This window comes from Camelina sativa, chromosome 14, assembly GCF_000633955.1.
Source record: "Camelina sativa cultivar DH55 chromosome 14, Cs, whole genome shotgun sequence".
In the NCBI taxonomy this organism is placed as follows: domain Eukaryota; kingdom Viridiplantae; phylum Streptophyta; class Magnoliopsida; order Brassicales; family Brassicaceae; genus Camelina; species Camelina sativa.
Window position 1 is genome coordinate 20,634,307 of NC_025698.1, and position 13,382 is coordinate 20,647,688.

Consider the following 13,382-nt stretch of genomic DNA (forward strand, 5'->3'; position numbering starts at 1 on the left):
GTCAAACTGATGACTATGCCCATAAATATATATTGGTATACGTTACGCTCTTTAAATGAAAACTGAAGGGATAAGTCTCTAGGCCTGGGTTGTATCAATCCAGCTGTTTGACAGCCCCATGCGTGCGTTACAATTATCGTCTTTTGACTTTTTGTCTTTTGAAGGTATTATGGGTTTCAATCTAAAGTTAAGTCCTCGAGTCAGTCTTTGTATTTAGTGTATGGATTCAATGAATGGAGAAAAAAAAGAAAGCAAAACAGTCTCCACATAATAAACGCTGCTAGTATCAGATATCATTTTTCTAGTATTGATGCGAATGCTTTCATTGCAATTCATGATTTATTTCAATTGGTAGAAGTGTACATTGTTTCTTCCTTTGGTCTTGGCTTGGGGTTTCTCAATTTGGATACTATCTTACCATCTGAGTCTTTCCTCTCCATTGAAAATTTGAAAGTATATTTGCTCGTTAAAAAATAAAAACTAACTTTTTTTCAATTCAACCATTTTTGGAAAAATAATATTACTAGTCTATATACAAGTGGATAAATCATGAAGTTTTCTTTTAAAAGTCTATTCTAAAGGAAAAAGCATGGGAATGTAATGGATGTAGGCTTGACTTTATATTTTGGTACATCATTTTGATACCACCTAAAGTTTCACTAAGAAGGGTCCTTTTCTTCCACTCTTGTGTTCCTCTTTTGACTTCTTCGAAATTTGACTAAAATTAACAATATTAAGCTAGAAATGTAGCAATTTAAATTTCAAAATTTCACTCTATATGGTTCTCCATTAGTCTAGTTTACTTTTTAATCATTTTTAAGCTGAGCACAATGGTCCTACTGCAGAACGGAACTTAAGGATCATGATATGTTACCAACTTGCAATATGTATTCGTAAAACCTTTCTCACTTTTCTAAGTACTCCCTAAACGGTATATGTGTATATCTTTATGTGAAGCGATGTTTAATGAGACAATAGTTCAATAAAAAAAATGGGACCTAACCAAATTCATTTCAAATGAGGTGTCCATAATCTACATGTTACGGCATGAACAAAAAAAAAAGCTTGAGCAGTATTATAATTTACACACTTGCATTACATTCATACAAAATGCCAAATTACAAATTTTAATCACAGCTACGAACCCCTAATATTAAACAGAAAATACAACGCATGTAGTTATAATGAATAAAAATGAATAGAATCCTAATATTTTACGATAAAATTGAAGCCCAATCGATCTCGTAAGAGGGACACTTTCCAAGCATGAAATTTTCATTCCACGGCATCTCTGCCTCTTCGCACATCTCCGTCACCATAACATCTGACGTCGGCGAACCTGAACCGTCACTTTCACCCGACCCGGAATGTTGCTGTGGTGCAGCCGGCTGCTCAGCCGAAGAAGCTGTGGCTTTAGCTCTTTTCCTTGATGACCTCTCCGTTTTGCCCGGTTGATTTTTGGGCTCAGCTAATATGGCTTCAAGCTTAGCGTCTACGGCGGCTTGAATAGGACCGTATTCGCCCGAGTCAGACGGAGACGAGCCGGTTTGGTATCGAAGAGCTGGAAAGTTAAGCCGAGCCGAGTCGCCACGGAGCTTGAACGCGGCGCGATCATAAGCCAACGCGGCTTCTTCAGCCGTGTCGAATGTTCCGAGCCAGAGTCGGGTTCGGTTCCTGGGTAAACGGATCTCTGCGACCCATTTTCCCCAGTGCCTTTGCCTCACTCCACGATAGAGCTTGGCAGGCTTTGAAACCAAACCCGAACCTGAAACCGGACCCGGTTGGGTCATAAAACCCGGTTGGTTCGGGTCGATGAAGTTGAGCATGCAAGTGTTGTCTTCGTGAGGGTAAGTGATATTGTTTTGGTAATGGAACTGAGATTGGTAGTTTTGTTCTAGAGAATCGGGTTGTTGGAGATCTGACCCGAATGAAGATGGATAGGTCATGGAACCGGCATAAAGATCCGGGTAAGTGGTTGTGAAAGATGAATGAGGATTATAGTACGAGGAAGAAGAATATGGGTCGTTTGGTGCAGACACAAACGCAGCGTTTGAAGATCCAAACGAAGAATCTGAGGCAGACGTGGAAGCACTTTTGTAAAAAGGTTGAAGTGCTTCCATGAGCTCGCCGCCATGGCCGCCGCTGCCGCCGAAGAAATCCGCCATCGGTGTTTCCTGAAATATAGAAAAAAAAATATACTACAAAGAAAAGTGATTATATAAAAAATTAGATTAAAAAACCTTGTCTTTTTAGGAAAAAAAAATTCAAAGACCGGTTTTTTTTCTTTTTCTACAGAAATAAAATTTGATCAACGAGGTTTGAAATAAGCAACCTCCATAGATCAAAACTAAAAGAAATATATGAACAAAAAATAAGTAATAAGAGGATCAAATCTTGAGGGGAACTAAAAAATGCCCATGAAGTTTGATCAACTCTATAAAGAATGAAAAAAAATAAAAAGAATATTAAGAGAAATTCATAATATTTTTTTGGCAAACAAAGATGGATCTCGTTTTCTTATATAAAAACACCTGAACTGTTTTTTTCTTTTACAAAAGTTTGTCGTTTAGATGAGTTTTGGGAAAAGATAAACTCATAAAGCAACACTTCATAAGAAAATCGTGATTTCTGATTTATGAAAGACGAAAACAAGACCGGGGAAGAGTTTGTTTTTGAAGATGAAACGAAGCAAAAAAAAAAACAAGAAGAGGAGAAATAAACCCTAAATTTCACTCAAAAGTTAACCTCTCAATCTTTTTTTTTTCTTTCACTCTCTCTCTCTCTCTCTTTTGGAAGATGCTCTCAAGCTCACCTTGGTGATACCCAACCAACTCTCAGCGTTTATATAGAGCCTCCTCCAGTGAAGAATATATTAAAATATATCATATATCAATCCTAAAATAATGTATTTGACTCACGCTATATTAGAAACATATAATCAATATATATTTAAATGAGAAAAAATTCAAGAAAAATGTAGCTTTAGATGGTAAACAACAAAATTTTCAATTGACGCATTAAATTTAAAATAAATATATATATATATATATATTAAATAAGTATTTTGATTCTTAATTTTTATTAACTGAACCAAATTAGTATCGTCCGTAGGAGTTAAAGTTTAATGCATCCATAGAAATTTTGGCATATTTTTTTTAACCTTTCTAAAACATTTTTACTTATTAAAAATTGAAATATTTAAATAATTTGAAATAAATAAAACTGAATAATCAAAAAATTCTTAAATAGTGATATGTTTAAAAGGACAGTTATGATAAAGTGTTTGAGTTCCACAATTAAATTGTGACTAGCTATATTGAAGAATCCGTGATACTAACGTGAGTAAGGTTTGTAATCTTTTGATGATAATTAATATAGTGTGCTAAAAGTTCGGTGAGAATATTAATCGCATCTCAAGAGTTGATCAAACTTGGACTCTTGAGATTGAAGATTCCATGCAGAACAGCAGCGGAAGCACATAGCCAATAAAACGAGGTCACATCTCTTTAGTGCCGCCACTTGGCCTCATAATTCTCGTCTATTTCGCATCTATTCTCATTTCTCTGCCACTTTTGCGGTAAAGTACTACCTTGTGGGATAGATTAGTACTTTTTCTATAAGTAGTTACTAGTGATTAAATAGTTATATCAATAGAATTATAAGACTGTTTTTGTGCAAGAATTTTCGGATTAGTAAAATACAACTCTTTTCACATACTTAATTCGTGGAGGTTCTTAATTTAGTATACTCTCTCTTTTAGATTTACTTATATTTGGTTTGTGAGTGAGATGCGATTGATATAGTATTGTTTCTAGTGGTTCATAGAAAAGGTTGGGAATGATACAGTATATACACCTAACTAAACATTTTGCATTTTGTATGAATGTAATGAGCTAGATGCAGAGCCGTGCGGACATAATCGGTGGCCGGAGGCGGTCACAAAAAATTGTTGCGATTCATAAAAAAATTTAATGTCAAGAACGGTAAATACCAGTCATATAACAAAAGAAACAACAAACTTTAAAAACAAAAAAAGTCTAAACTGAAATTTTTCTTCCCTTCTTCCCTACAAAATCATTAACCAAACTTTCAAAATCAACTTTTTTAAGAAATTCTCTTTAGATAGACAAAACCGCCAAATCACTCAACCTTTCTTGTGACATACTTGAACGAAGATAAGACTTAATCTACTTCAGCTTTGAAAAACTTCTTTTAGCAGATGCAACCGAAACTGGAATCGTCAACAACACTCGATAAGCAATCCATGAGTTCGGATAATAATCTTCAACACTTTTCAAAAAATCCAACACTTCAATAGGCTTCTTAACTTCTTTGGGTAAAGCTTCTCTTAGAACTTTTAGTTCAAAAAAAAGATCATTACCAACAACATCTGAGTGCTTTCCATGAGATAAAGAAGCTTCCAGATTGGTACAAGAAGCCATCAAACTATCATCACTTGCCGATTGTAGCTTTTTCAAATCAAACAAAAAGCCAAATATTTGTTCATACCTCTGTAACTGTTCAAATCTTGTCTCAAGTGAGTAGAGAGCTTGATCCATGATTTGGATGAAGTAATCGATTCTAAAGCTCTCCTCTGGTGATAATATAACACTTTCTTCAACGTTTTGTGATTCTTCACCATAGTGTCTTTTTCTTTTAATAACACGCTTTGCTTTTCTCGGAAATACTGCCTCAATATCCATAGATTCTGCAATAACTTTAGCTTCTTATTTTGCTTTCTCAAAACCTGAATCTTTGTACTTTTGAAAAAAGGAAACAAGTCCCTTTAGTTGAGAAATAGCTACATCAATGTCCATGTCTTCTGACTGCAAACTCTTACTAACAATGTTAACAGTAGATAGAAGATTATACCAAATAACCAAGGCAACCAAGAATGCAAAACTTTCCATTCCATGTGTTTCACTTGTTGTAAGACACTCAGTTTCGCTCTGCTCTTTAGGATCATCACTATTTTCAGCAATGAAAACTAAAGCATCCATAATTTTAGGAGCATGTAATTTTACTGCCTTAACACTTTCGATATGACTCTCCCAGCGAGTGTTTGATAAAGCCTTAAGTGTTAGTCCACCCACATGATCTTCAAATATTTTCCACCGTTTATTTGATGATGAAAAGAAGCAATAAGTGTGCTGAATAATCCCAAAAAATGAGATTGCCTTGGTAGAAGAAGTGGTTGTCATATCACAAAGTGCAAGATTGAGACTATGACAACTACATGGTGTATAAAACGCCTTTGGATTCACTTCAAGAAATCTTTTTTTGTACTCCTTTATGCTTCCCCTTCATATTAGACCCATTGTCATATCCTTGACCCCTTACATCATCAATTTTCAAGTCAAAAGCAGCCAACACTTCTTGAAGCTCACGTAAAAGTCCTTCTCCAGATGTATCATCAAATTTCAAGAATGTCAAGAAAAATTCTTCAACCTTAGCCGAAGTTGTTGTAACATCTACACATCGAATTACAATAGTCATTTGCTCATGATGGCTAATATCTGGAGTGCAGTCAAGGATGACAGAAAAATACTTTGCACCTTGAATTTTCTTGATAATCATCCCTTTAATCCCATTAGCTAACAAAGCTATCAACTCATTTTGAACTCTGTTGCTCAGAAAATGACATTGAGATTCACCTTCTTTATATCTTCTCAGATGTTCTATCATCACCGGATCAAAATCAGCAATCATCTCAATAAAACTTAAGAAATTTCCACCACCTTCTTCTCCGATCTTGTCGTTGCTTCCTCGAAAAGCTAGAATTTGTTTGGCAAGAGTCTTTACCACAGCTAAAATCCTAAGCAACACATGCCTCCAATGAATCATCTCTTTATTAATTACATCTTGAGCATGTTTATCAATTGTCTGATTTTTTTGAAGCCTCAGTTCTAGTTCAACCCACTGTTTTATGCACACAATGTGATCACGGCTAGACTCATGCTCTCTTAGCCTTTTCAAAATATTTTTCCAATCACTGAATCCCGTAGAAGCCAGTTGACTTTTGTCATTCCGATTGAACAATTTACAGCAAAAGCAAAAGATCTTGTTCACTGATTTTGAATAAACCAACCAACGACGATCTTGCTTTTGACCTTCACTCATTTGTCTTGAATAGTACACATGAGAGAAATGTCTCTTAACACTATCTTTGGGGAATATGTAATCACTTGCCAATCTTTTTGTTGGACCTTATATGACCATAAAATCTCTCCATTCAATCCATTCCTTTTCAATTCTTTCCCAATTTGCAGGATCATACATATCCGAAAACCCACAGTGCTCTGTGTTCATTCCAACTCTTGCAGTCTCATTCTCATCATCTTTTTCATTCAAGTCTTCCTCATTCACATTTTCTGCTTCTTCTCGTTCAGCCATATTTTCATCCACTCTATCATCTTCCACAATATCAGGCTGCTCAGCCTCAGCATTAGCTTTTGCAGATTCATCGATTGTTTTCAAAAATATGAAGCCGTAGGCCAAAGTTTATTTTGTTTCTACTTAGACACGGCTCTAGCTAGATGAAAGAGTAGTTATTAACTTATTGTTGTATTTTTATTTGGCTTCATCGTTTACTATACAGTATTACTAATACTACTTTGTTTTTCGATATTTTAATATACCACTAAACTTTTTTTATTTTAACTCTTTTAATCTCAAGATGCGTATTCTAAACTTTTTAGGTGTTTTTTTTCTTCCAATTCCATAATTTTTTTTTTTGGTAGACTCCAACCGTCAACAAATACCGTTGGAACAACAACGGTGATAATTAAGTGATCATTTTAAGTTAATAATGGAATAATACTATGAAAATACTAGTAATGATTTAAGTGATAATTAAGTTGAGGAGTCACGTGGGAATGAAAGCATCACGTGATCTCAGGCGCAATTTGCTGCAAGTGGGAAAACTGTACTTTTTACGTTGGCGTCGTCTCTCGAAATGTATAAGACTCACGCGTCCGCCCCGGCGCGTGTTTGTTTTCATTTTTCCCAATCTCTCTCATTTTTTTTTCCTGTCATCTGAATTTTTCCTGTCATCAGTACAAGTTAAAATTAAATAAGTTGGCTAAATAACTAATATTTCCATAAATATAGCCTAAAAGAGGAAAGCAAAGCCTTTCCCAGTGACATAGCCTAAAAGAGGAAAACAAAACTCTTAATTAAGTACATAGAAACTAACTTTTTTAAAACATAAAGACAAAAATCTAAAAAAAAAAACAAACGTTATACAAACTAAAACACTAGAGCTATAAGTCTATAGACTATAATTAAACAAACGCACGAGAAACTCCCACAAATTTTATTTCTATAGAACCTGTAAATGTCAGACACACTAATAAGTCCAATCTTGTTAAAGTGCATGTTGAGAAGAAAACGTGAAACTGGATTTTGTTAAAGTATTTGCTCGAATTATATAACAATATTTACATAATATTATGTATATGAAGGTATTGAAATTCTTTCTCTTTATATAAAGCATCTAATGCATGCATACCACAAGCTTATTAACATGTCCATCATTATCTTTAACTAGTGGGTTTATTTGATATATTTTGATGAAATTATATATACTCATTCTGTTTCAAAATATAAGAAATGATCAATCACAAATAAAAAAGTTCAACCAATTATAAATAAAAAAATTCAACCAATCATAAATAAAGCTGTATAATAAAAAATATCAAACTAATCTAAAAGTAGCATACAAACTTGAAAACATCTTATATTATGAAACAAAAAATCTTCTCTAAAACATCTTATATTATCAAAAGGAGGGAGTATGTGATTGATGATAGTAATGACATATTATCTTATAAATTTTTTTAATTAGTATTAAGTAAACATTTTAATTTCAGATGCACAATTTTTAAAAATATAAAAATGAGTTGTGTTATAAAATCAAATCAGATCAAAAAATCATGAATTTAACTCGACGTCCAGGCGAGACAAATTAAACTGGTGACCTCACATATCTTAAACTATTTCTTTGACCTCGAGAAAAACGAAATAATTTTATAATCTCGAATTTATCTCGTTTTCCATACATAAATGATCGCTACTACCTATGTTCTCGTGTTTTTATTCAATGTTTTTTTTATTTTTCACATTCTTTCTTGTCATTTTCATTGTCAAATTTTATGGTAATTGTCATCGTTACTTTTATCCGGTTCTTCATTATACTCTTCTTCTTCTTTCTCGTCAAAATTTTCACAATCTTCCACTGAAAAACCTTTTTTTACACTACCATACAACTTGTTAACCTATCAAACTCCAAGACCAAAATCTTTTCTTTTTTCATAAAATTTGTGCAATTCATAAAAACCAGCATAGTCAACACATGCATCCAATTATTGATAATTTCATCTATATGCTTATTCGGTTTTAGATCCACACGTATTGAAACTTCTCAAACCAAAATCTTTACTCACGGAGAAAGTAATATGAGCACATGTATAGTTAAACAATATTTGTGCTTTTCGTCGATCCTTCTTCTTTAAACTCAAATAACATCAACTCAAGGTCTTGCGACGTCAATCCTTCTTTCTTAGACTTAAAAATAAAAATTTTACTACAAGACTATCAAATCCTATTTCTTTTATTTCTATAAATTTTACTTTTTTTTTTCTAAAAATTCTTAATAATATATATTACTTCTAAATTTCCAAAAATGTTAATTAGTGAAATATCTAATTCTTATTGGTTGTTTTAAATCCTATATGGACACCTTTAGGAGCTTATAGCTTCAACTTTTTATTAGTATAGATATAATATTTTAATATTTCTATGGAGGTTAAGTAATTGTAATATTTTAAAACATTCTATGAAGTTTAAATACTTTTAATATTTGAACCTTTTAAAAATTTCAGTATTTATAATATTTTAAACTTTTAAAATAAGTTTAAATTTTATAAATTATAATTTTTTAGAAACCTTTTATACGCTAAGAAATTTTTAAAATTTAAAGATTATAAGATTTTGAAACCTTTAAACTTTTCAAATTTTTAAATATTATAATATTTTTTTGAAACTTTTTAAAGTTTTAGTTTGATCAAATAAAAAATTGGATCAAACCGAATAAAACTTTTTAACTTGGACGCCTGATAAATCAAGATTTCCTGCTCATTCGCTGTTGGAAGCATATTAATCTTTATTTATACTGGTTCTGAACCATTGTCTAAAAGATTTCTAGCCGATGTGGGACGTTGTACATAGTTCTTTTATTTCCATAAATTTAAAATTTTTCTTTTTCTTAAAAATTCTTAATATAGAAATTCTGAAAATTTAAAAAATGTGAATGAATGACATGTCAAATCCTTATAGGTTGTTTAAAATAATTCTTAATATAAAAATTCTGAAAATTTTTAAAAAATGTTAATGAGTGACATGTCTAATCCCGATAGGTTGTTTAAAATCCTATGTAGACGCCTTAAGGAGCTTATAGCTCCTACTTTTATTTAGTATAGATTAGTATAGATTAGTTTGATATTGAAAATATTATATAAAAACTAAAACCTTTTTCGAGTAAGGATAACCTTAACTCAAATTAAACTGTACAAAAATAAAATAAAAAACTCTTTTGTTCTTGAAAATAATCGCTGCCCTAAATTTTTGAGTAGAAAGTCTTTTGTAGTTTAATTTGCTACACATAATCTAGGAACCCTTTCTAGTATAAATTTGTTTTTATACATATAATGAACTTTGTTGAATGAGAGGGGCAAAAATAAGTTAATTAAAGCGGAAAAACAAGCAATGATAAGATAAAGACGACCAAATGGCAATAAATGAAATTAACTGGTTAATATAAAAACGTAGAGATAGCTGGTCCGAATGGTAGGTACTTGAAAAAAAATCATGTAAAAATGCTTTGGCGTCTGATTCGGAAAAATGTATAGACCTAGAAATTGTTAGTTATTATAGAAGAAAAAAAAAGTAGTAGTAGAAGAAGAAATAAATATGATTGTTGGACCGTGTTGGACGGGAGGCCCCAACACAAATTTCTATTAGAAAGAATGACTATACTAGTACATAAATCGTGGTTTATTATTAGAGTAGGTTGATTATATTTTTACTTACAAAACTAGTACTAATTAGTTGGTAAAAGACGTTTAACCATTTGGTTATGCGTTTAATTGCGGGGATGCCATTTAGATTTTTTTAAATGGATTTGTTCATAAAAGAAATAAGAAATTGAAATCGTGAAACCCTATGTAATCGTCAAACCCTAAGGAGTGTTGAATTGTGTTGGTTTGTTATCTCTAATTGCGAAGCGATTGCGGAGGCGATATCGCCGAGGATTTGTACGATGATCTCGGTGGGTTGGATCTCGGGCGGAGATTTCAGTGGGTGGGGATTCCGATGGAGATTTCTCGGTGGGTTGAAATTGGGGCGGAGATTTCAGTAGGTGGTGATTCTGATGGAAAATTCCGAGGCTGGATTTTCAGGCAGAGACATCAGTACAAATTTTGTTTGTGAAAAATGACTACACTATATGACTTATTCATTTTTTCCCTTCAAAACAGTTAATCATTTTAATGGTGTGTTATTTTTGCGTTGTAGAATTGGCGTGTAGAAACCGGTGAGGCGTTAATTACAAAGGTGAAGTGGAAAGTAGCTGGGTAGATAGCGATGACAATATCGAAAGGTAAGTTTGTGATTTGGTAGAGATTTATAATTTTGAAATTCGGTGTTTGGGATTTGGTTTGATGAAAGAGTTAATACAATATAAGGGAGTGATTTGGGAGGGTAGAGGAGGAAAAGCGGAACAAAAGTGTTGATTTGGCGTTTTGGTAGAGTCTTGTGATAGAGTGATGTGGTAGAGTGTTGTGATAGAGTGATGTTGTAATGTGTTGTGATAGAATGTTGTGATTAAGTGTTGTGATAGACTGTTGTGATAGAGTGTTTAGAGGTTGTGCTATTGTGATAGAGTTTGTGATAGAGTTAGTGATTGAGTTTTTGATAGAGTTATTATGAGTTTATAGTTTGAGAGAGTTTCGTGATTGAAATTAGAAGAAAAGAATTGTAGTTTGTACAAATGAGGGAATAGAATCTAAAATAGTATTATTGTGTGCCAATTGCAGTTAAGGGATCAAGTGCAGAGAAGAGGTACCCTCCAAGGCTGTATCCTGAAGGAAAATCACCCTTAGAGAGACGGAGCATGCATCATAAATGCACATTGAGCAGTTTTGGATTTATGAAGGAGTGCATTGGGGATGATGTGTATACGGATATCAGGGATAATTCGCAAGTTGGTGTTATCTTAAAACTTGCGGATAGTGACTATGTATGGTGGGCAAAGTTGGTGCACTATCTATTAACGCGACAGTTGGCAATAGAGAGGAGCTATGAGATGTTGGCATTGATTGAAGGGAGTCCTATCAGGTTTTCTCTTTATGAGTATGAAGACATTTCCGGCCTGAAGTGTGAAATGATAGATAAAGAGGATAAAGTGGAAGTTGATCACACTGATTTCTGGGCTGAGTTAAAGGTGGATGTAGGGGTTGGTCCAAACTGGTTTGAGTTGGATGAAGCGATGAAGAACCACCGGACTTCGCTTCCTGAAATGAGAAAGAACATTGGACTGTTGTTTGTCCTTCATGTTGGTATATTGGGGCTATCTCGGTCCAGCAGGATTCCACTGGAGTATGCGAAACGAGTTCTGTATATTGAGGCTTTTGAGAGATTTCCTTGGGGTTGTGTTGGATTTAAGGAGTTGATTGAGTCAGCTAAAGTTGTGTCATTTGATAACGATACTTATGCTATACATGGATGTGTACATGTCCTAATGGTTTGGGGTTTGGAAAGTTTGGTTAAATTTGGGAAAAAGTACGGTAGGAAAAGAAAAATTGATGATGATGATGTCGAAGACGTTGTTCCGCTTCTTTCATGGGGTGGAGGCCGCGCAAGGATTACAGTTGAGGCCACATTAGTTGCAGAGAAGAAGTTATGTAAAAAGGTAATGTTAAATATGTAGGATTAACTGATATTTTGATATGAAATTTAATATGTTATCCAAACCCTATTAATGCACATATTTTTATGTGGTTGTTTGAACGTGTAGGTGGACGTTAAGCATTTGGTTTTCAGACGTGAAGAGGATATATATCCAATGTGGCCAGGGGAAAATGCACTTTTCGGAGGAGTTGGTAGAAATAAGCTGTTGGATAATCTGCTACATGATCTTTTCCTCGGATGTGTAGATGAAAAAGAGTGGTCTGGTGATGCAGAAGAGGGTGTCTTTGATAAGAAAGTGTCCAAGAGGCAGGTGTCATCTGCTAGTGGAGATGATTATGTGGACCCACGTCTTATGAAAAAGTGTAAGACGACAACCAGCTCCTATACGCACAGGAGGTCAAAAGGTCCGGTGAAGCTGAAAGAATTGACTGATGAAAGCGGCGATGATGGTGATGTGAATGGTGGGGAGAAAGGGGCACTAGAAGGCGTTTAAAAGCTGTTGGGTAAGCTTGATTGGAAAATTGATGAAATGAAAGAAGATTTGGGAGGGAAGTTGAAAAATATTGGTGACCAAGTAAAAGAGATAGAAAAAAAGGTGTCAGTCCTTGAGAATGATGTGGTTGAGTTGAAGAGAGGTAATGACATCTTACCCGATAAGCCTGCTTTGGAACAAAATTTAGTTGACAAACAAGGCCATGTTGCCAACGATGAAGAATCAGAAACAGGAGACGCTGGTAATTCTGTCGAGAAAGATGAGGTACGCTTTCTTTGATCTAACTTTTAAAAAAAAATTACGTTGTCAAATTATTTACAAAGAGAATTGGTTTGTCTCTGCAGAATATTGCATAGTTGGTGGGCATTGAGTTTATTTGGAGCTTTATTTTCTTTCTTAGCCCTGTATCTTCTTTCCCAATTTTCGTTTCTGTCTATTAAGTGAATAAGCTATGTTCCCAAAATGTTGACATCAAGACATTTCAGTATTTAAAAACATGTTTCAGTTTTTTAAATCATGTTTCCATGTCGTGTGTTGCTATTATTGTCTATCATTTTAGTCATGGCTATTACAGATGAAGCAAACCTCCCAGGAAGATTTTCCCATTTCATGTGCCTTCCAAAATCCTGGAAAGAAGTCCAGGTTGGCTTTGAAGAATGTTAGCAATATCAGAAGGGCATCACTTGGTGAGCAAAAACTCTCCACACCTATTACAAAACAACCAGATGTTGCTTGCCGTGAGGACAAGAGGAAGGAATATACATTACCTAAATACCAAGGAAGGACACCGTTGATTAAAGGTGTTACTAAATGTGACAGAAAAAGGTGATGACATCGCTTTGACACAGCAAAAGGCTCCCCTATCTTCCGACTCAGGTTTTTCAGACCCTATTGAGAATGCGGCTAGGAAAAACTTTGAGTT

At 33.9% G+C, this 13,382-nt stretch overlaps 1 protein-coding gene and 1 pseudogene across 1 annotated transcript; both read right to left on the reverse strand.

Moving 5' to 3' along the window:
- Nucleotides 1,049–2,781, reverse strand: LOC104742079 (ethylene-responsive transcription factor ERF055-like). The gene has a single exon (XM_010463043.2). The coding sequence runs from the start codon at nt 2,163–2,165 to the stop codon at nt 1,215–1,217; it is 951 nt and encodes a 316-aa protein (XP_010461345.1). The 5' UTR covers nt 2,166–2,781; the 3' UTR covers nt 1,049–1,214.
- Nucleotides 4,141–4,580, reverse strand: LOC109128870 (annotated as a pseudogene).

What these genes read in the sequence shown, in the direction of transcription:
- LOC104742079 (XM_010463043.2), bottom strand. Translation starts at nt 2,165, where the DNA reads ATGGCGGATTTCTTCGGCGGCAGCGGCGGCCATGGCGGCGAGCTCATG.